Genomic DNA, 23,123 nt, shown 5'->3' with positions numbered 1-23,123 from the left:
GCATGGCGAATAATGTAGCCACTCAGACCCTTTTTGGGCCCTTCTGAATGAAAACCCTTCAGGACAGTGGCCCCTAAAAAATGTTTCTAGGTTCATTTGTCTTATTTAAACATTTTGGGAAGGTAATCCCGAGTTCAAGTTTTCCGGCGCTTCCTTTTTCCCTGGGGCAGGGGAAATCCCCCGAGCCAAAATCTTGGTCTTTTTGCGCTTTCCCCAGAAAACCCAGGAAAATTTGCCCGGGCCCTTTTTCCCATTTTCCCGTGGGAAAAAGCTTTCCCCGGGCGGTGGCCGTTATTTTCAAATTGAATTTCAGAACCGAAGTCTTCATAAAGCTAAGCACCCCGCTGGGGAAACTTCTTCTTGCTCCAGACCGATGTCAGTAAAAGTTGATAATTGTATTTCTTGTGGGAAGCAAATACCTCATAAAGACTTTCACTCTTACTGCATTCCTTGCCTAGGCCCTGATCATGACGTTATTAGTTGTCAGTTTTGTGCTAGATTCAATAAACGCACTATTAAACGCCGGGCTTGAATTTGCTTTACATTACTTTGGACGAAGATTTAACTGTATAATGCCGTCGGATCAACCGCCGACCGGAATGTATAAAAAAACGCAAAGACAAAGAAAGAGACAGGCATCCGAGGTCCAAAACCGACGACAAAGCCTCTTCTAGGCCAGTGGCCGGTTCTCAGTGAGGCACTTTCGCAGCCCCTGACACCCGCTACCTCAGAGCCACAGGCCGTAACCGACAGCCACGTGGAGGCCCCGAGGCCTGTGGAAACTCAAGGTATTGGGCCTATGGAAACTATGCCCTCAGATGGGTCCGGAGCCGCTGAGCAGGCACTGGCTTCTGAGGGCATCTTCAGACCTTCACAGCTTACAATTAAGGCTACTACAGCAGCAAAGGCAAAGTCCAAAACACCATTAAAGATGAGGAAACAAGTGCAGCATTCTCCAGAACAGTCATCCATGCCAAAGAAACAGATGCTTAAAATGGCCGAAGACCTTGTTACTTGAATCAGGGGCTCCCATCCCCCTCCTGACAAAAGGCCTAGGCAAGACACCGATTATGATTCCTCTGATCAGGTTTCCATTTCCTCTGATTCTTGTTCTGATCAGGGCTATTCTCTCCCTCCTTATGATGAGGATTCTGATGCTGAAGAGTCCATTCCTTCAGCCTCACCACCTGAGGATTATTCTTTTGTGGAAACCCTGCACACCATGAGGGAGCATTAACACTGGGAGAGCCAGGATTACTCAGAATCCAAGAAAAGGCTCAAAGATTTCCTTTTATTGCCTCAGCACAGGCCCCTGGCTATCCCCCCTATGCTTGATATTGTAGATGATGTTTTTTCTGAATCCAGTCTGTCTCCAGATTCTTTACCCCCTGCACCAGTAAAGCCAGACAGGTACTACAGGGTCCCTGACTCTCAAATTTCTTTTCATAAACCCTGCTGCAGACCCAGAAACAATTTCTCAGGGTCCTAAAGGGGTTAAAGCTTCCACTGCCAAAAATCCTGTCCCCTCAGATAGGGATTCCAGAGCTCTGGACAGATGGGGGAAAAAAGTTTACACTTCTGCTACTTTAGCTGTAAGAGCTTTAAACTGTCAGTTTCACATGCTTAATTATCAACAGTATCTCATGTCATTGTTAAAGCAGAAAATGGTTACAAGTACAGAAAGTCCTGACAGAAAAGAAATGAAGGAATTATTGCATGCAGTTGAACAAGTGGGAAAGCATACTCTGCAATGTGGATGTCCTTCAACGATGCATCTGCAGTCCTTACAAATGGGTTGTCCTGTCGTCAGGCAGCCCTTCGGTCGGCCGGATTCCAAAGTCTGGGTCTGGCTTCGGCTGGTGTCGCACTTCACCCGACGTCATAGCTGCAGTTCTTCGGGTATAAAGGCATCAGTCGACGCCATTTTCCTCAGTCTTTCTTGCCGCGTGGCGCCCGAAGCAGAAGCTGTTCGCAAGTGCCGGTCAGTCAGATCCAGAGATTACTACTACCGAATACTACAAGACTTCTAAAGCTAAGTACCCGTTGGGGACTCTTTCTTGCCTCAGCCGATGTCAGAAAAAGTGAATAACTGTTTAACTTGTGGGAAACAAATACCTCATAAAGATTTACACTCTTACTGCTTACCTTGTTTAGGCCCAGACCACGACGTAGCAGCTTGTCTAGCCTGTGTTTCTTTTAACCGACGGACGCTCAGACGTCGGTCGGAGTTTGCTGAGCAGTTTTCGCTCTGATTTTGCTTATATTATGCCGTCGGATCCTCCGACTACACAAATATCCAAAAAACGCAAAGAAAAGGACCGACACTCGCGGTCCGCGGTTTCGGCCGAAACCGCGGTTAAGCAAACCGCAAGTGTCTCGGTTTCGACTGAAACCGAGCAAGTGGTTCTTTCTTCAGCCGAAACCATGTCTTCTACTGAGGCCTCTTCTAACCTCGTAGAATCGGCTTCTGAACTCCAACCTGCTGTTGTGGTTTCTCAGGAATTATCGGACACTGTTCCCTTGGATATATCAACCCCTGCACGTGGAGCTGCTAGGCCTCCTGCAGCCATGTCCATTAAGGCTTTTGCCAGGGCTAAAGCAGCTAAAGCTACTAAGACTGTGCCTAAGCCCCCCTCTCACAGGCCCAGCTCCAGTTCCCAAATGCTTTCTCTGGCAGAGGATCTCATTTCTTTAATCAGGGGATCCCAACCTCATCCAGACAGGGCCTCTCATCCACCTCCAGAGAAGAGACCTAGAGCAGAGCCCCCTGAGCCAGTGTCCACGGATGACTCCTTTGATGATTCAGACAATACAGACCCTCCAAGAGGCTCCTTATTCCCCTTACGAAGACTCTGATGCTGAAGAGTCGATCCCTTCTGCCTCTCCACCTGAGGAATTTTCCTTTGGGGAAACCTTACATGCCATGAGGGAACAATTTCAGTGGCAGGGCCAAGATTTCTCAGACTCCAGGAAAAGGCTTAGAACCTTTTTGCATTTACCACAACATAGGCCTTTAGCTATACCTCCAGTTCTTTCTGTTGTAGATGATGCATTTAATGATGCTTGTACTGCTCCTGATTCATTACCTCCAGCCCCTGCTAAGCCCGATAGGTTCTACAGGGTCCCGGACACACATCACCATTTATACAAGGCCCTTTGCAGATCCCGAGACTATCTCCCAGGGCCTAAGGCAGTAGCATCTACCTCTGCTAAAAATCCCTCCTCTGAAAGGGAATCCAGGTCCTTAGAGAGATGGGGTAAAAAAGTATACACCTCTGCTACTCTGTCAGGTAGGGCCTTGAACTGTCAATTTCATATGATCCAATATCAGGAGTTTATGCTTGATCAGTTAACTAAAAAACTGTCCTCTGATGAACCTTTAGATAAGAAATATGTTCAGGAAATGGTACATAACATTCAGCAAGTTAGTAACCATTCTTTAAAATGCGCTATGATGCACTGGAGGCTTCCTTTAGATCAGCCATGACTGGCACAGTTATCAGAAGGCATGCATGGTTGAAAGAACAGGCCTTACCGGACCATGTCAAATCAAAACTATTAGATGCTCCCATGGACAAGGTCAATTTATTTGGTTCTCCTGCACAGCAGGTACTGAAGAAAATGGAAGAGAAGGCAAAATCTGTACAAACAGTGAAAGACTTCTTACAGGTCCAACCTCCAAGGTTTAGCAGGAACTGGCCCTCCAAAAATTGGTCCTTTCCAGACTCCTCCAAAGCACAGAGAGGCAGGAATAGGCGTTCAAGAGGCAGAAATCAATCCAGGGGTGCCTACAGGGGACGCCAGTGGCAGGGCAACAACCAGCAAGGCACAGACGCAGCCACCACCACTGCAACAGGACAATCACAGTGACTTGGCTCTGGCACCGCCTACCAGGGAACAACTAGCAGCACCCTTAGGCGGAAAGCTAGCCTTATTTTCAAAGAACTGGCATTACATCACAAGGGACAAGTGGATTTTGCAAACTAGAGACCAAGGTTACAGGTTTCATTTCCATACTCTACCAGGAAAAAGAGGAATGCCAAACCTACCACCAAATCAAAAGGCAGAAGCTCTAAAACAAATAGCTCAATTAGTAAGAATGAGAGCTGTGGAAAAGGTACCATCTATGGAACAAGGAAAGGATTTTACTCCAGACTCTTCCTGGTACCAAGAAAAGAGAAAAAATGGAGGCCTATTCTCGACCTGTCCGCTTTAAACACATTCCTCATTGTTCCAAAATTCAAAATGCTGACTCTACAGCAGCTTCTTCCCAAGCTGGGCAAGGAGTCTTGGCTGGTAACTCTAGATCTCAAGGAGGCATACCTGCACGTCCCCATACGACCAAATTGCAGAAGATACCTCAGATTTCTTGCAGGATCAGAGCATTATCAATTCTCAGCATTGCCCTTTGGCTTATCTACTGCGCCCAGAGTGTTCACGAAATGCCTGGCATCAGTAATCGCTCATTGCAGACTTCAGGGAATCCAAATTTATCCTTACCTGGACGACTGCCTGATACAAGCGGACAACAAAAACAAGCTAACAGAAGACTTACAAAGAGTCATTTACTTGCTGCAAGCCCTGGGATATACAGTCAATATAAAAAAGTCAAGGCTGATACCATCCCAAAGAATAACCTTTTTGGGTGCAGAGCTGGACACATCAAAGCAGATGGCATTCCTAACTGTAGAAAAGCAAGAACAACTTCCTCTCTACTTCTTGGCATTAACAAAGCAGAACCATCTAACAGCAAGAAAAGTACTGCAAGCCCTGGGCTTCATGGCATCCTGCATAATTCTGGTCCCTCATGCCAGACTGCATATGAGAAAGCTACAGTGGTACCTGAAGAATTTATGGTCTCAACACAAACACAGCCTAGAAACCAAAATTCCACTAATACCATGCCTGAAGCAAGAGTTCCTATGGTGGGCTCAGGCCTGTCAATCAAACACAGGATTGCCCTTCTACAGCATTCAACCAAGCCAAACCATCACAACGGACGCCTCAGACCTCGGTTGGGGGGCCCACATGCTGGACAAGTGCATACAAGGCTTATGGACTCTAGATCAGCTGCACCTGCACATAAATCTAAAGGAAATGCTGGCAGTAAAATTGGCAATCCAGACATGCAGACCATTTCTCCAAGAAGGACAGTTGATGATAAGGACAGACAACACCACAGTTGTGGTACATCAACAAACAGGGAGGCACACATTCATACCCTCTATGCCGGATGGCACTGGACCTATGGAATGTGGCTCTGAGCTACAACATTCAGTTACAAGCAATTTTTGTACCGGGAAAAGAAAACATTCTAGCAGACATATTAAGCAGAACTACCACGGATGCCCACGAATGGATGCTGCACCCGGACATCTTCAAAGCCATCACAAGAAAATGGGGACTACCACAAATAGACTTATTTGCATCCCCACTCAATCACCAGCTAAAGAAATTCTGCACAAGGACGTACCACCCACTCGCTTGGAAGGTGGACTCCCTATCTTTCAGGTGGAAAAACCTGACCGCATATGCATTCCCACCACTTCCTTTGATGCACAAGGTGCTATTGAAGATCAAAGAGGAACGTCCAAGGATCATTCTGATAGCTCCAGACTGGCCAAGACAACATTGGTACCCATTACTGAGGAGCATGTCTCTGGAACAAATGTGGACACTACCCCTGATCCCTTTGCTGTTAACACAGAACAACTACAACATCCTGCATCCAAACCTGAAAACTCTGCAGCTGACTGCCTGGAACATTACATAAGAGCAATTAACCCAAATTTATCCCAAAGGGTTAAAGACATTATCCTTGAGGCTCGCAGACCTTCAACAAGAAAGAATTATGCAGCAAAATGGAAAAGATATCTCATTTGGAGTACTGCAAAGGGAATAGATGTGTCACTGGTAAACATAGCCAACATCCTGGAGTATTTGGCAGAGCTCTTCCATACAGGCCTGTCCTATTCTTCCATCAAGATACATGCATCAGCTATTTCGGCAGAATACAGCTTGGATCCTCCTGTCTTCTCACATCCTCTGCTCAGGCAGTTTCTGAGAGGAATTAAAAATGTAAAACCTCCTAGGAAACCACCATTGCCAGCATGGGACTTGAACTTTGTGCTAGAAAAATTGACACTTCCTCCTTTCGAACCAGCAGCAACAGCAGAATTACAATACTTATCCTGGAAGACTGCTTTCCTACTGGCAATCACCTCAGCAAGAAGGGTTTCTGAACTACAGGCATTAATGGCAGTGCAACCCTTCCTGATCTTCCATCAAGATAGTGTCCATGAGAACAAATCCTACATTTATGCCTAAGGTGGTATCCAGAGTGTCTTTAAACCAGGCTATCCACCTGCCTACATTCTTCCCCAACCCACAGAACAGGGGAGAAAGACTGTTGCATACCTTGGATGTGCATAGACAATTACGCTACTACCTGGACAGGACCAAGTGCAATAAAAAACTGACCAGCTTCTGGTAGCATATGCAACAGGAAGGGAAGGAAAAGCAATTTCAAAACAGACAATCTCCAAGTGCATAGGAAATTGCATTAGATTTTGTTACTCCTTCCATGGAAAGAAAACTCCAGAGAACATCAGGCCTCACTCCACAAGGGCTACAGCCACTACTACAGCTTTCTTACGAGGGGTGGCTACCAAGGACATTATAGAGGCTGCTACTTGGACCTCCGTGCATACATTTGCCAAGCATTATAATTTACCTCTATACTCTAGATCCCGAGCAGGTTTTGCCACTGCTGTTTTGCAGGGATCCTAACTACACCATAATCTCTTTTTCCTCCTCCCTAGTTTGGCTATGGTATTCTACCCATTTGTAAGGACTGCAGATGCATCCTTGAAGGACATAGTACAGTTTTGTACCTACCATAAATGTAGATGTCCGATAGGAATGCATCTGCAGTCAGGATTACCCACCCTTCCCTCTGTGGTACTCCTAGGTATTTGCCATCTTTAGCTAGCTGGGGATCTATTATGGTGTATTTGTTTGTATATATGTACATACATGCTTATTTTATGTGTTTGCTCTCTACTATTTGGAAACATTGGCATTTATCCAAATTTAGCCATCCAAGAGGGCACCTGGCATCTGGGGCAAGAAACACTGAGGAAAATGGCGTCTGCTGATGCCTTTATACCCGAAGAACTGCAGCTATGACGTCGGGTGAAGTGCGACACCAGCCGAAGCCAGACCCAGACTTTGGAATCCGGCCGACCGAAGGGCTGCCTGACGACAGGACAACCCATTTGTAAGGACTGCAGATGCATTCCTATCGGACATCTACATTTATGGTAGGTACAAAACTGTACTTTTTGATTCATTAGAGGCTTCTTGTAGAGCCGCAGTTACAGGCTCAGTTATTCGAAGACGTGCTTGGTTGAAAGAACAAAGTTTACCTGATCATGTTAAGGTAAAATTGTTGGATGCTCCACTACAGTATGATACTTTGTTTGGTGTTAAGGCAGAAGAGGTGTTAAAGAAAATGGAGGATAAAGCAAAGTCAATGCAAACGGTGAAAGATTTCTTACAGGTTCAACCACCTAGATTTAGCAGAAACTGGCCTTCAAAAAATTGGTCCTTTCCAGTGTTAGACAGGCTACAAAGAGGCAGATACAGACACCCAAGAGGCAGATCTCAGCCCAAGGCTCCTACAGACCTAAACAATGGGGTGCTTTAGCCCCCAAAGGAGGGGAAGACAAATCACAACCTTATAGGAAACGGACGCAATGACTTCCCTCTGCAAATGCCAAGCTCTTACCAGTTGACAGCACCCCTAGGGGGAAAGCTAGCACTTTTCTCAAACAATTAGCACATGATCACCCAAGACCAATGGGTGCGGAATATAGTTTCTCAGGGGTACAGGTTCCACTTCCACACGCTTCCAAAACTAAAAGGTATGCCAAACCTGCCACAAAACTAATGGGCAGAGGCACAAAAACAGATTGCTGCTCTTATGGATATGGGAGCAATTCAAAAAGTTCCACAAGAAGAACAGGGGCAAGGATTTTACTCAAGACTTTTCTTAGTACCCAGAAAAGACAAAGCCTGGAGACCAATACTGGACCTGTCAATCTTAAATACCTTCCTGGATGTTCCAGAATTCAATATGTTAACACTACAACAACTTCTGCCCATGCTGGGCAAGGAGGCTTGGCTAGTTACTTTGGATCTCAAGGAGGCATACCTGCACTTCCCAATCAGACAATAGTGCAGAAGATACCTCAGATTTATAGCAGGCTCAGTGCATTACCAATTCTCTGCACTGCCCTTTGGCTTATCTACTGCACCCAGGGTCTTCACAAAATGCCTGGCTCCAGTAATTGCATTTTGCAGACAAAAAGGAATTAAAATATATCCCTACTTGGACGACTGCCTTATTCAAGCAGAGAGCAAGGACATTCTTCTAACGCACCTGGCGTTTGTAAAAAGGTTACTAATTTGCCTAGGGTACACAGTAAACGAAAAGAAATCAAAACTAGTGCCCTCTCAAGAGATAATATTCCTGGGTGCAAGCTTAAATACAGCTGCCCAGATGGCTTATCTCACGCCAGACAAACAAAGGTAACTGACATTACTTTCAAATGATGGCAAAAAAGACTCAGCTCCCTGCGAGAAAAATTCTGCAGGCCCTGGGTTTCATGGCATCCTGCATTCTACTAATTCCATATGCAAAGCTGCGTATGAGGAAACTACAATGGTATCTAAAAAGTGTTTGGACTCAGCATTGTCACAGCCTAGAGACAATCATAACCTTGATCCCCTGCCTACAACAGGAGTTTTGATGGTGGTTCCAGGCCTGTCACCACAACAAGGGACAGCCTTTCATCTTACCTACAGCCAGGCAAACAATGACAACGGATGCATCTGATTATGCCTGGGGACCACATATGGCAGGAAAATGTATTCAGGGCCCAGGGGAACAAATGCATCTTCACATCAATCAAAAGAGATGCTAGCTGTACAAAATGCCCTGACAGCCTTCAAGGACCTAATACAACCAAGACAACTATTAATAAAGACGGACAATACCACAGTTATGTGGTACATAAACAACCAAGGGGGCACGCATTCCTACCCCCTATGCAGACAAGCCATGACTTTGTGGAACACAGCACTGACCTACCAGGTACATCTGCAAGCACAATTCCTGCCAGGAATAAAAAATACACTGGCAGACGAACTAAGCAGAAATCTCATGGATCCTCATGAATGGAAGCTAAATACACAAGTGTTCAACATGATAACAAGGAAGTGGGGACGCCCAGACATAGATCTTTTTGCCTCCCCTCACAATTGCCAAATACAGACATTTTACACAAGAACTTATCACTCTCAAGCATGGAAAGTGGATGCTCTATCATTCAGCTGGAAAAACCTGACTGTTTATGCCTTCCCTCCGATGCCTCTTCTCACCAAGGTACTTCTAAAGGTCAGACAAAGGCCAAAAATGATCCTGATTGCACCAGACTGGCCATGCCAGCACTGGTATCCAATCCTAAAAACTCTGTCCCAAGGCCCACCTTGGCCTCTACCTCAAATCCCTCATTTTCTGACACAGCAAAACTATCAGATTCTGCACAGTCAACTCAGAACCTTACACCGGTCAGCATGGCGAATAATGTAGCCACTCAGACTGCACCTCTCTCTAAAGCTGTTATGGATGTAATTTTAGAAGCCAGGAGGCCCAGGACTAGGAAATCTTATGCAGAAAAATGGAAGAGATTCTGTGCTTGGAACCAGGCACAAGGACTAGACCCACTGGTCCCAAATATACCTCAGATTTTACAATACTTGACTGAGATGTTGGACAAAGGCCTATCTTTTTATATCTATTAAAATCCATGCCTCTGCCATTTCAGCTCATTACAGTGCGGATCCTCCTATTTTTTCACATCCTCTACTACGACAGTACCTCAGAGGGGCAAAGAATATAAGACCCTCTAGAAGAGCACCAGTACCAACTTGGGACCTCAATTTTGTTTTAGAAAAACTAACACTGCCTCTATTTGAACCAGCCAGCACAGCTGATCTTAAATTCCTGTCATGGAAAACTGCTCTGCTCCTAGCAATAACTTCAGCAAGAAGAGTCTCAGAGTGACAGGCATTGATGGCTGTATAACCTTTCCTCATTTTTCATCAAGGCAGGGTTTCTCTTAGAACAAACCCAACATTCATGCCAAAAGTTGTCTCCAATGTGGCCTTAAACCAAACCATTCATTTGCCTACTTTCTACCCTAATCCCCAGAATAAAGGGGAAAAACTTCTGCAAGCTTTGGATATACACGGGCAGCTACGATTTTACTTGGACAAAACAAAAGCTTTCAGAAAAACTGAGTAACTGTTTGTAGCATATGCTGCAGGATCACAAGAAAAAAACTATTACAAAGCAGACCATCTCCAAATGGATAGGGCACTGCACCCGCTTCTGTTATGCACAACATGGCAAATCTGTACCCAAGGGCATTAGGCCTCATTCTACCAGAGCAGCAGCCACTTCAGCAGCTTTCCTCAGTAGGGTACCAACCAAAGACATTTTAGAAGCTGCAACCTGGAGCTCAGTGCACACTTTTACCAAGCACTACCACCTACCTCTCTACTCTAAATCCAGAGAAGGCTTTGCCCCAGCAGTTCTGCAGGGCTTGTTAGCCTCGCCAAATCCAATCTAGACCCAGCCACCCAACCTCGGCTTTGGGATTCTACCCACGTGTAATGACTGCAACAGTGAAACACGATGAACATAGTACAGTTGTGTACCTACCATAAATGTAGATGTTCGAGTGTATGCACTGTTGCAGTCCTGGTTACCCACCCACCATCCCCCTCTTTGCTGGGGCTATTCTGTACTTCTCAACTCTATACAACCTATGTGGTATATTTGCTTGTAGATGAAAGAAATGTTTATAGTAATATATGCATGGTTGTTGCAGTTCTGGTTACCCACCCACCATCCCCCTCTTTGCTAGGACTATTCTGTACTTCTCAACTCTATACAACCTATGTGGTATATTTGCTTGTAGATGAAACAAATGTTTATAGTAATATATTCATGGTTGTTTGGTATATTTATAGCCTACCTATCTGGGGCACCTGACATCTGGGGCAAGAAAAACTGAAGAAACTGGCGTCGGTTGCAACTTTAATACCCCTAGCGCACTGACGTCATGGAAGAGGCGACAGCAACCAACGCCGGACCAAGACTTTGGAACTCGGGCCGACTGCAGGTCGCCTGCCAGCAGGATAACCCAAGTGTAATGACTGCAACAGTGAATACACTCGAACATCTGCATTTGTGGTAGGTACACAACTGTACTTTCTACTCATTTACCATATGTGGTAATTCTAGACGATCTTTGCTATTTATTTGTTAAACCTTATCTTCCTCTAACCTTTGCATAATTAAATCTTCCATATATATTTTCATGTGTGCTTTTCTTCATTTCTGTATTTCTCTACTTTGTATAATATTTTTATAGTATCACTGTAATATTTCTGGTTATTGTTTTTTGCAATAAGTACCTAAGTTTGATGACAAGTCTTTGCACTTTCTGTTGTCTTAGTCATTCTGCTAAAAATATTTCTGCTCTGGAGTTATTAAAAACAGTTGCTTAATAGTAAATTTTCTAAACTCATGCATGTTATCAAATACTCTGTTTCCCATTAGCCCTCTGCAGTTGTTCCTTTTTGTTCTGTGAGATCCCCCTTATTCTGATATACTTGAACATTTGTCAGTTCATCTAAATGGTAACTTTTCTTTTCCATATCTGTTTTTTGTCTTATTTCTGCCCTGTTTTTAAGCTCCAGTTTAATTTTATTCCACTCGCTAGCCGTCCATTGTGTTGAAATTTCAATCTTCCCTAATAAGTCTTGAATCATTTCCTCTACTCATTCCTTAAATTCCCCTCTTCACAGGTGGGAAAGTGCCAGTGTCTTGTTTTCACTTCACTACCCTTCATCTTAGTTTTATTGGTATATGATCTGAAATAGCTGTTGGATATGGTCAGAGCTTTTAGTTAAATATAGATGCTCCTTTGAAGTATAATTTATGTCTAATCTAGCCCAGTTACTGTACTTTGGGACATAATATGTAAATTTTGTCTTGAGTTCCTTCTACTGAATTCACATGTTCTTACCAAATATATTTCTTTGGAAATCTTACCCTCTCTTGTTGTTCTCTTCTAGCCACCCCCCCCAAATACATCTTCACTATTGCAAATCAAGTTCAGTACCCACTTACAATAATGTTCCCTGTTGAAAGCGGTTTATTTTTCCCAAAGTAGCAGTTTTGGTGAAATATAAATACATACCAATAGCCTCTTATTACCACAGATCTGCCATTATTTTCCCTCTTCTGTCACTATTGAAGCCCCTCTAGCAATTATATATATATATATATATATATATATATATATATATATATATATTTATCATATATATATTAATATATATATGTGAATGTTATTATTACTTCTTTCTTTGCCTCTATTTTGCTGAATGTCCATCCTGAAATCCTTTCTTTGTCAAATTCATATGCTCACTATATTCAGATGTCTCCTATAACATTGCTATTTCCATCAAATATTTCTTAATATAATTGTTTATTTGCTTTTTGTAAGTGTAAGACTACTTCCATTCCACGATAATATAGACAGAGTAGCCATAATTATAAAAAGCTGTTACTTCCACCTAGCATACATGGTCATGCTTTTGAGCATGTATTTCCATCCTTCTGGCTTTCATTTGTACATTAATGTTTATCTCTTATGCAGCTGCTTCTTCTCCATTTGAACCGGTGCCACATTTTTCAAGACTTGTGCTTCAATGAAAACACTCAAACAAACAAAAAACCTAAATATATTTCCAGAATCTCCACTACCACCTTTTTTAACTTTGGGCAAAACACAACTGTGCACTTCAACAAATTAAGTGGAACACCAAATTGTTTTAAATTAATCCTTTATCATCTAGCTTCTCTGTCCTCCATCTTGTTTAGACTGTAGTAAGTGGTGGGTTTTATTCTCACTTCATTAATATTTGGTGTTGAACTCTTAGCCTAGAGGGTTTCTCTGTGCTTATAAGTCTTAGTCACTTATCTCTGAATTTATTTCTGCTGGCTAGCCGAATATTTGAGCTGTTTGGTTAGCTGTTATATGCCTACATTAACTTTATTACAAGCTAAGTACAACTTGCATTGTTATGAGATAGTACTGCATTTTATTTTTCTGTGTATTTATTTGCTTCACTGAATATTGTGATCTCTCTCTCTCTCTCTCTCTCTTTTTCTGCAGTAAGTGAGGGTTATTAGTCTCACTTCATTGATATTCGGTGTTGAACTCTTACTTAGAGGGTTTCTCTCTGCTTATAAGTCTTAGTCACTTATCTCCGAACTTATTAATGCTGAATAGCTGAATATTTTAGCTGTTTGGTTAGCTGTTCTATACCTACATCAACTTTATTACAAGCTGAGATAAGTACAAACTTGCAGTGTTATAGGTTCATGTGTGTATACTAGGCTAATGGTCCTGGAGCCTTTACAAGCCTAGCCTATACGATTACCCTGGCATAGTGCCACCCAACCTTAGCTCCCAGTGCCTCTGTTGAGCAGAGCCACTGGACTGATCCTAGGGTGAATTTTCTATTTCCCATTCACTCATCAAGATCTCTCTTGAAGAGGGCGAGTGAGGTGCTCTGCTTCATATGTATGGGAAGTCTGTTCCATGAAATAAACAGCCCTTGCAGGTCTTGAAGCCATGACCTCATAAACCATAGCAAAGCACCTAACCACTAAGCCATTTGTAATAAGATAGTACTGCATTTTATTTTTCTGTTTATTTATTTGTTTGATTGAATATTGTTAAAGATAGTACTGCATTTTATTTTTCAGTGTATTTATTTGCTTTACTGAATATTGTGATCTTTCTCTCCCTCTCTGCAGTACATGGGGTTATTATTCTCACTTCATTGATATTCGGTGTTGAACTCTTAGCCAAGAGGGTTTCTCATTGCTTATAAGTCTTGGTTATCTCTGAATTTATTTCTGCTGATTAGCTGAATATTTGAGCTGTTTGGTTAGCAGTTAAATATCTGTATTAACTTTATTACAAGCGAAGTACAAACTTGCAGTGTTATAAGATAGTACTGCATTTTATTTTTCTGTTTATTTGCTTCATTGAATATTGTGCTAAAGATAGTACTGCATTTTATTTTTGTGTATTTATTTGCTTCACTGAATATTGTGATCTCTCTCTCTCTCTCTCTCTCTGCTGTTAGTTTCCTGCCATCCCTCCCTGTTCTTTTTCTGGTATTAATCTTGGTGGCTTTGGAATTGCCCGCCCCTCCTGTAAATTTGTGTTTTGAACACTCCTCCTGGGACCATCTCATTTGCTCACTCAACCAAGTACAGTGAGATCATATTTTGATTTCAGACACACCTACCAGTCCCGTCTGTTCAGCTCCAACCCAGCTCTATGCCAGTCTAGTGTCATTAGCTTATTCTACCTAATACTGAGGGAACATTTGAGTAGGCCAACCAACCCAGTTAGGCCCTTAACCTTGAATTATCTTCTGTTTCTCCTTTCTCCCTTTCCACTTTACTTTGTGTTCTGACTGAGTGTGCTTCTCAGCTGATAAGTATATTTTCTGGCACTTTTAACTGTTCATGGTTGAATTAAACACTAATTGAATGCATTTTGAATAAATTGCTTTAATATTGCTACACTCTCACGTGTGCTAGCTTGCACTGCACTTGAATTGTTTTTAGTTCTGTTTTAGCTGCTTTTTTATGACAAAAAAGTCTAAGCTTGTTTCCTGCCTTTCCTGTAACTAGTCTAGTCCAGTTACACATTTGCTGTATCCAGGACTGTTTGTAAGCTTCTGAGCCCCCCAAGCCTTTCTGTGTTGAAGGAAGCCTTCTAGCTTATCTACCACGAGGAGTGGTTTCTGGCCCATAAATTGTAGTTTATATGCCGTTCGAGCACTTCTTCCATCTCCTTCAACTTTCTGGTTTAAAAGCCCACCTTTGTGCTTGTTTCCCACCTTTCTTATAACTACTCCAGTCCAGATACAAATTTGCTGTATCCAATACTGTTTGTAAGCTTCTGATTCCCCCCAAGCCTCTGTGTCAGAGGGAAGCCTTCTAGCTTATCAGTGGGCGTGGCAAGCACCAGGTACAAGAGGAGTGGTTTCTGGCCCAGAAATTGTAGTTTGGGCAGTTTTTTCCATCTCCTTTAACTTTCTTGTCTAAAAGCCCATGTTTTCTCTTTTCGCGCCTTTCCTGTAACTAGTCTAGTCCAGATACAGATTTACTGTATCCAGGACTGTATATAAGCTTCTGAGCCCCCCCAAGCCTTTCTGTGTTGGAGGGAAGCCTTTTAGCTTATCAGTGGGAGTGGTAAGCACTAGGTAGCCTTTCTACCACAAGAGGAGTGGTTTCTGGCCCAGAATTTGTAGTTTATTGCCTGTTTGGGCAGTTTTTCCATCTCTTTCAACCTTCTGGTTTAAACACCCACGTTGCGCTTGTTTCCCACCTTTCCTGTAAGTAGACTAGTCCAGATACAGATTTGCTGTAGCCAGGACTGTTTGTAAGCTTCTGAGAGGTGCCAAAGTCTGCTCTTCAATTTTTCCCTTAGATCTGCTAGTTCTCGCCTCTCCTGCACTTTTACTAGCTTATTAATCTAGCACTTTACCATACCAGACTTCTTGAAGCAATTATTATAGCACACAAAAGTGCTACCACCACTAAACATTCTACAAGGAAACCGCTCCAGTACTTATTATTAATGCCCACCCCTCCAGGCATGTCTAAAGGTCAGTTCCCTGTGCTTTCTGCAGTTAACCTGGTGAACTTGGGCATCCTGAGACAATGTAGCAACTGCCTCCTGTACGCCGACAGCCCTCTCCTCTTACCTCCCAACACTCAGACTTGCGAGAGATGCACTTCTATATCCAAATTGGAAGCCACGCACTCTCCAGCCAAGACCGGAATAGCTGGTCAAGAGGAGAAGGTCAACCCTTGCACCACACCACATAGCCTTCCAGAATACATACCAGCACCGTCTTCACATAAAAACACAAACCACGCACCTTCACGGAGGCTCTCAATAAAAATCTACCCAAATAGCAGAGACCTCCAAGGCAGAAACGCACTTGACCACCACAACACAACACTAATCTCAAGACGCATAACTCTCCTAAACTGTGTGCCACTCAACAAAAGCCCCTAAGGCAAAACAGGATGCCCAGCACACTAGTCATAGGTGACTCGATAGAGAGGCACACTGATGTCCCACTCACTAGGTTAAATAAGGAGAAAGTAACAGTCATCTGCCTGTCAGGTGCCAGCATCTGCCATATAATGCACGCACTCGGGTACCTCAACAACAGGTACAAATATGACTCTGTCATTATACATGTGGGTGTGAATGACCCGAGACGTACCTCCCAGGACTACATGAAAAGAGACCTGGAGGAACTCTCAGATTATGTAGCCCAGGCAGGTATGACCCTAGCCCTGAGCAGCATCATATCCTCACCCAGAATGATACCACAGTACAAGCAGAAAATTATTGATTTTAACAATTGGCTAAGTTTCTGGTGTCATTCTAAGGGGATCCAGTATTTGTCTGCTGGGATGACATGATTGACAGATCTCGATGCTTTGCCAGAGATGGCCTGCATCTGTCACCCCTGGGCTTCCGGATAATGGCCAAGGCTCTTGCCACCCCTATAGTGCCTTTTTTAGGTGGTGTTCCAAAGACCAAATTACCACTGTAACAGCTGCAAACAAATGCAAACTGAGGATCATGCTGCTCAGTGCTAGACGTCTAAATCTCAAAATGCACTCACTCGAAGCACTCCTTAAAATGGAAAGCACCGACATTTATGCTGTAACAGAGACCTGGTTCAAGGCAGCAGAAAGCATGCCTGCACTACCAGACTTTAACTCATTCCACACCTTTCGGCTCCAGAACTTGGACTGAAGTACCAAAGGTGGTGGTGTTTCCATATTCATAAAAAATGCGAACACCTCCAGACTGATAGCCCAACATAATGCATCAGAGATACTTCAGGTGCAGCTAACATTGGGAAAGACAGTGATTCAGGTCATAGCCTGTTATAGGTCCCCAACCATATACCAAGACACTCACCCCACGTTCCTAAGCACCCTGGAGAATATTAAGGTCCAACCTAACACAGTCATACTGGGCGACTTCAACTACCACTCCATTAACTGGGAAAACTACTCGTGTACCAATACACTTGCCCAACGTTTCCTGGAATTCATTAATTCCAATGCCCTGGACCAGCTCGTTCTTACCCCCACTAGAGGTAGCAACATCCTTGACCTGGTCATTACTAACATGGGCGACCATTGCTCTACATCAGTAGTCAGCTTCTTCCTGGTTAGATCCAACCACAAACTAGTCATCTTGGAAATCCACATCCCTACCCCCCACAAAGGTAAATACCATGAAAAATTTCTCCAAAGCTAACTTTGGTCCCCTAAGAACAGAGGTGGCTGATTTCACGGCACCCATGCAAATGGAGAATAGTTGCATGACCGCCGAATCATACACCAGTGCACTGTACGAACACGTACACAAATGCATGGATCTCGCCATACCCAATAGAACCAAGATGCTCTCCCCCCCCCAAAAAAGGAAGCCAATCTGGTGGCCCCCTGCCATAAACAACTTCTACAATCTACAATAGAAGGAGGAAACTGATGCGGAATAAGGTGAAGTCCCAAGACTGGAAAAACTCCCTTATCAGCCTCAACAAAAAGTTGAGATCCCTCATCAAATCCTCTAAAGCTAGCTATGAAAACAGAATTGCAGCAGATAGTAAAGACAACTACAAAGCCTTCTATATTGATGTAGAGAGCCTCCACGGCAATACCTGGATTTGCTCTGAGCTACTGCACACTGGTACCTCCTATACCGAGCCAACAGATATTGCCAATATACTGGCCAACAGATTACGTGGTAAATCCCCACCCCACCCCACCCCAGTGGACCAATCACAATGCCAGTAGATTGCCAGGCACCCAGTATTACTGCTGCACAGGTTAAAACAGCACTGTCCAAAGCCAAGAATACAGCTTCTATGGGGCCTTACAATATCCCAGGCTTTGTTCTACATGAACTACAGAGTGAACTAGCACCTCACCTGTGTGCCCTGTCCAGTCATAGCCTTACCTCAGGTTTTGTCCCTACTGAGTGGTGCACTGCTTTAGTCATCCCTCTCCACAAAGGAGGAGCGACTACAGACCCTGGGAACGATTGCCCCATTAGCCTGACGAGTCTGATATGCAAAGCTATGGAACGCATCATCATGGACCTAATAAACAAGGATATAGGGAATCTCCAAACTCTGGATCTCACAAAGTTTGGTTTTGTGAAGGGTAGATCATGCCTACTTAACTTGGTCGACTTCTTTGAGTCAGTCACCAAGCTATGGATGAAGGCAAGGTGGTTCATACAGCCTGCCTTGATCTGGCCAATGCATTTGATACCATTCCTCACTTAGGAATCGTAGAGAAACTCACCAAGCTAATTGTCGACCGCTTTATTACTAGGTGGGTTGGAAACTGGCTTACAGGTAGAACCCACAGTGTGAAAGTAGCTGACTTCAACTCAGACTGCTGACCAGTCACGAGTGGAGTCCCACAGGGATCAGTCCTGGGTCCTCTCCTGTTTGGTATCTACTTCTCAGTAGTCCAGTCCAACACGAAGGGACTCTGGCTGACGTATTTCGCAGACTATTGCAAGTTGGGAGCCATTATTAACTCCCCAAGTGATGTTGACATCCTACAGAAAGGCCTCACTGAGACCAACGACTGGTGTCAGAACCATGGCCTTAGCTCAATGCCAAAAAATGTGTCATCATCCCCTTTGGGAAAAACCAAGTTCCTATGAACTACCACATTGATGGTAGTCCACTGACCACAGAAGGCATTATAAGAAGTCTGGAAACACAGGTTGACAGCAACCTCTCATTTGACCACCACACTGCCACTGTGGTCAGAAAGTCCTTCTATGTGGCACATCTCATTACTAAGGGTTTTGCATCCAGGAAGAAAGAGGTCATTGTCTCCCTCTACTCTTCCCTCATTAGGCCAGTCATCGAGTACAATGTTCCATTTGGCATGTACCTCACTAGACACCTGCAACAACTGGAGAGGCCACAAAAGTACCTCACAAAGAAGATCCTAGGCCTTAAACACTTGTCCTATATGGACAGACTCAGAAAACTCCAACTATTCTCTGCTTGATTTTTATAAAGTCATGTCTGACCCAGCTCTGTTAGAAATGCTACATCTAAAGAAATCCCAATCCCTCCGCACCCCACTCTCCAGAGACCTCAACCTCATTACCACAATCAACAGAACGTGCTGGAGGGACAGGTTCATAACCCAGAGAGACTGCCCATGTTATGGAATAGACTTCCCATACATGTCAGAGCACCTCACTGGCCCTCTTGAGAAATCTTGATGAGTGGATGGGAAATAGAAAATTCACCCCGGGGATCACTCCAGTGGCTCTACTCGACAGTGGCACTGGAAGCTAAGGTCGGGTGGCACGATGCCAGGGTAATTCTATGGGCTAGGCTTGTAAAGGCTCCAGAGCCATTAGCCTAGTACACACCTATGAAACTATTACTTATTTTAAAGCTATGTTGCTTAATTGTACTTTTAAGCAGGTCTGTCTGTTACAGTCATAATAGACCAAATCCATTTTAATATCTAGTTTGTGTTTGAAGATAATTTTTGTAGGCTAGAAGCCAATAATGAGATTTGCTTTTTCACTGAGGTTTCCTGTGGTAGAGTTTTAGAATGGCTTAATTTTCCAGAATGGGAATGTGAAACATTACATCCACCAATGAGTCAAATGAAGTGACAGTAACATTTGTTTGTTGGCTTTTCTTTATTCCTGAGAAAGCTGAAAATCGCTTGTTTCAAATAAAAAAAAAATGTTTCAGACAAATCCAAATAATTTGAATAATTTGGTTAGATTTAATAAAATTCTGCAGCTTAATTCACATGAGCTGTTAACTAGCAGCCATCTTTGGTCATGCCCCTCAGAAATCTAGTGCATTTGTTTTTGACATGTTCTAGAAAGTAGTAAAGACAGGAAAACGTTGATATTTTATGGCAGATTTAATAACATCGGGAATATTTAGAAAAAGCTAAAAATTGTAACAGTACTTAATAGTAAAATTCTATATGACTGTGTTTGTTTTACCACTTCAGTTTTCTTATTTGTGTAATGGATCTTTGAGTAGGATTAGAAGGCATTTTGTGTGTTGGGGGAATGTTTGTTTATAGTTTGGCAACAAGTTTCTTTTTTTTTAATCTTGACTTATTTGTGCAAGTTATGTAGTTTAATAAAATGGCTTTTATGCAGACTTTTCCATCAGTCTGAGTTATGTACCTATAAAAGGACTAGTTGATTTAAAGCTGAGATGAATCGGACCCTTCCCTCTGAGATCACTAAACCAAAATATTTTGTCATCTGTGAGGTGTGGCAATGTCAGACTTGTTTAGATTAATTTAAGGGGAGTGGGCCTGTGGTAAAGTGGGAGCAGATATCAGCATAAAAATAGTCAGGTGTATTTCAGCTAAGGATGCAGTCCCTAGCTGGAGAAGTGTAATTTCAAACAGGAGTAGTTAGAGAAATAAATTTTTATGTCTGCATGTTGACCATACTATCCTGTACATTTATCACCATGTGTGGGCATGCTGACCGTACTATCCTGTACATTTATCGCCATGTGTGGGCATGCCGACCATACTATCCTGTACATTTATCGCCATGTGTGGGCATGCCGACCATACTATCCTGTACATTTATCGGCATGTGTGGGCATGCTGACCATGCTATCCTGTACATTTATCGCCATGTGTGGGCATGCCCATGTGTGGGCATGCTAACTGTACTATCCTGTACATTTATCGCTATGTGTGGGCATGCTGCCTTACTATCCTGTACATTTATCACCATGTGTGGGCATGCTGACCATACTATCCTGTATATTTATCCCCATGTGTGGGCATGTTGACCGTACTATCCTGTATATTTATGCCATGTGTGGGCATGCTGACCGTACTATCCTGTACATTTATCGCCATGTGTGGGCATGCTAACTGTACTATCCTGTACATTTATCGCTATGTGTGGGCATGCTGCCATACTATCCTGTACATTTATCACCATGTGTGGGCATGCTGACAGAACTATCCTGTACATTTATCACCATGTGTGGGCATGCCGACCATACTATCCTGTATATTTATCGCCATGTGTGAGCATGCTGACCATACTATGGTCTACATTTATTGCCACGTGTGGGCATGCTGACCATACTATCCAGTACATTTATTGCCATGTGGAATGATTGATTGTACTGGGATGTATGTTCGTTGGTACCATTTTCAACAAACTATTGGCAAAATAACACATTACTGTACTGCAGCATTCATTTTAGTATGTGTGTGGTTGGAGTATTGACAATATAAAAAATTAGGGTCATATAAAAATGGATTATGTAATTTATCTAAATGTAGGCTACTGCAGTTGAGATTTAAAACTTTTTCAGTCATGGGAAAGTCATTCCTGCAGCAAAAGATGATGCATGTCCATGTGAACCTGCATGCCATAATTGTCTGTAGAGAAGAATTGAGAGAGAGAAAGGTATGAAAGTTAGAAACTGCTTGCTTGAACCCCCCCCACCCTCCTAAAAATGAGCAACGTTTCCACATTACTTGAAGTCCATAGTTATCTGCGTAGTGTTAATTTCCCTTATTTTCTTTTTGGCAGCTTCGATAAATGGTGACACAGGTGTGATTCACCTGGTAGAGAAAAAGGAAGATTTGGAATGGGTTCTTGATCGTGGACCAAACCCTCCCTACATGGTTCTCATGGAGGCTGTCCTCTTCACTAGGTAAGAGAGATCAGACGCACTTCCTCAGCAGAAATTGTTCTTATAAAAATTAGCTGTTTTCCTTTTGTGTATAGTATTAACTCCAGTGATTTGAATTAAAATGTTTTGAGTAAGTAACTTTTACATAAAGAGGTTTGATTCGGGATGGAGTCCTCTTTTTAATGGGGGAAGGGTCAGTGTCATTCTTAAGGATTGTGTCTACTAACATAATTAAAAAAGGATTTATAATTATTTTAGGTATTGGTGGATATTTTAATTTCATAATCAGCTCTGTGTTTTTAACCGTTGCCTTAATTTCTTTGATGGCATGTTTTAGTGCCCTCCTAAACATAGAAGTATGTGACCACCTATAAGAGATCAGCATGTTTTTGTTAGTTTGAGAATGTTCCACCATAAAGGTTTATTTTTACATTTTCCCTGATGTTTGGTACAGGTAAGTACTGCTTTCTTTTAACTGTTTAGGTGATGCTGAAATGCTGACAATGAAGGCTTCGGCTCTGTTTATATGACAATCTGTGTAGATGTACAGTGGAAATTATTTATGTCACCAAGTCGCTTTCCATTTAGAGTACAAGTGTGATGGTTTATTGCAGGGTAATTGAAGTCACCTAGAGTAAAAGTGATGGGGTTTTTATGGATAGCGGTTATGTGTGTTAAGTTAACTGTTATTATTTATAGAGGTCTTATAAATGTGATCTGTAGTCAGCTATGAGGGGGTAGTTGGCATAATGGTTAAGGTCTTCTCCTCCCTTGCACAAAGTACAATGTTTGATCCTGACCTCCGGTCAGTAATTGTGTGGAGTTTGCATGCTCTTCCTGTGTCTCTGGAGGGGTCCTCCCACTTGTATTGGATGTTTCCACCTGAAATCTCACCCAGAATTGAGTTTGTGTGCATCAGACTGGGTACAGTGTCACAGCTGTCCACTTAATGGTATAAAACTAGCTCTAAGTTATTTGATTGTGTTAAATCTGTTGAAAACCTGGCCATCTTTGATTTATGCCAGGGACCTGTGCTAATGGTGGGAGGAATTTGTGTACCCCTATTGGCCAGTGTGCCGCCATGATAAAGCCAACCGATAGCCACTTGTCTAGCTCGTGTTACGTAAGCTAGCTCTGAGTGAAAGCTGGAGTAAAACCTAACCGTCTGCTAAACA

At 43.0% G+C, this 23,123-nt stretch overlaps 1 protein-coding gene across 2 annotated transcripts in view; it reads left to right on the top strand.

The window, feature by feature from the left end:
- The window catches only part of NCSTN (nicastrin), an 876,107-nt gene that overhangs the window by 88,649 nt on the left and 764,335 nt on the right, over window positions 1-23,123 (top strand). For both annotated transcript variants that reach the window (XM_044059533.1, XM_044059532.1), the window contains exon 3: window positions 21,846-21,969. In XM_044059533.1, the coding sequence (XP_043915468.1) occupies window positions 21,846-21,969 (124 nt within the window). The remainder of the gene's footprint in view (window positions 1-21,845; window positions 21,970-23,123) is intronic.

This window comes from Protopterus annectens, chromosome 17.part0 (genome assembly GCF_019279795.1).
Source record: "Protopterus annectens isolate FY-2018-M chromosome 17.part0, PAN1.0, whole genome shotgun sequence".
Classification (NCBI taxonomy): domain Eukaryota; kingdom Metazoa; phylum Chordata; order Ceratodontiformes; family Protopteridae; genus Protopterus; species Protopterus annectens.
Note: the sequence above shows the minus strand (reverse complement) of the source record. Positions and strands in the feature narration are given on the sequence as shown.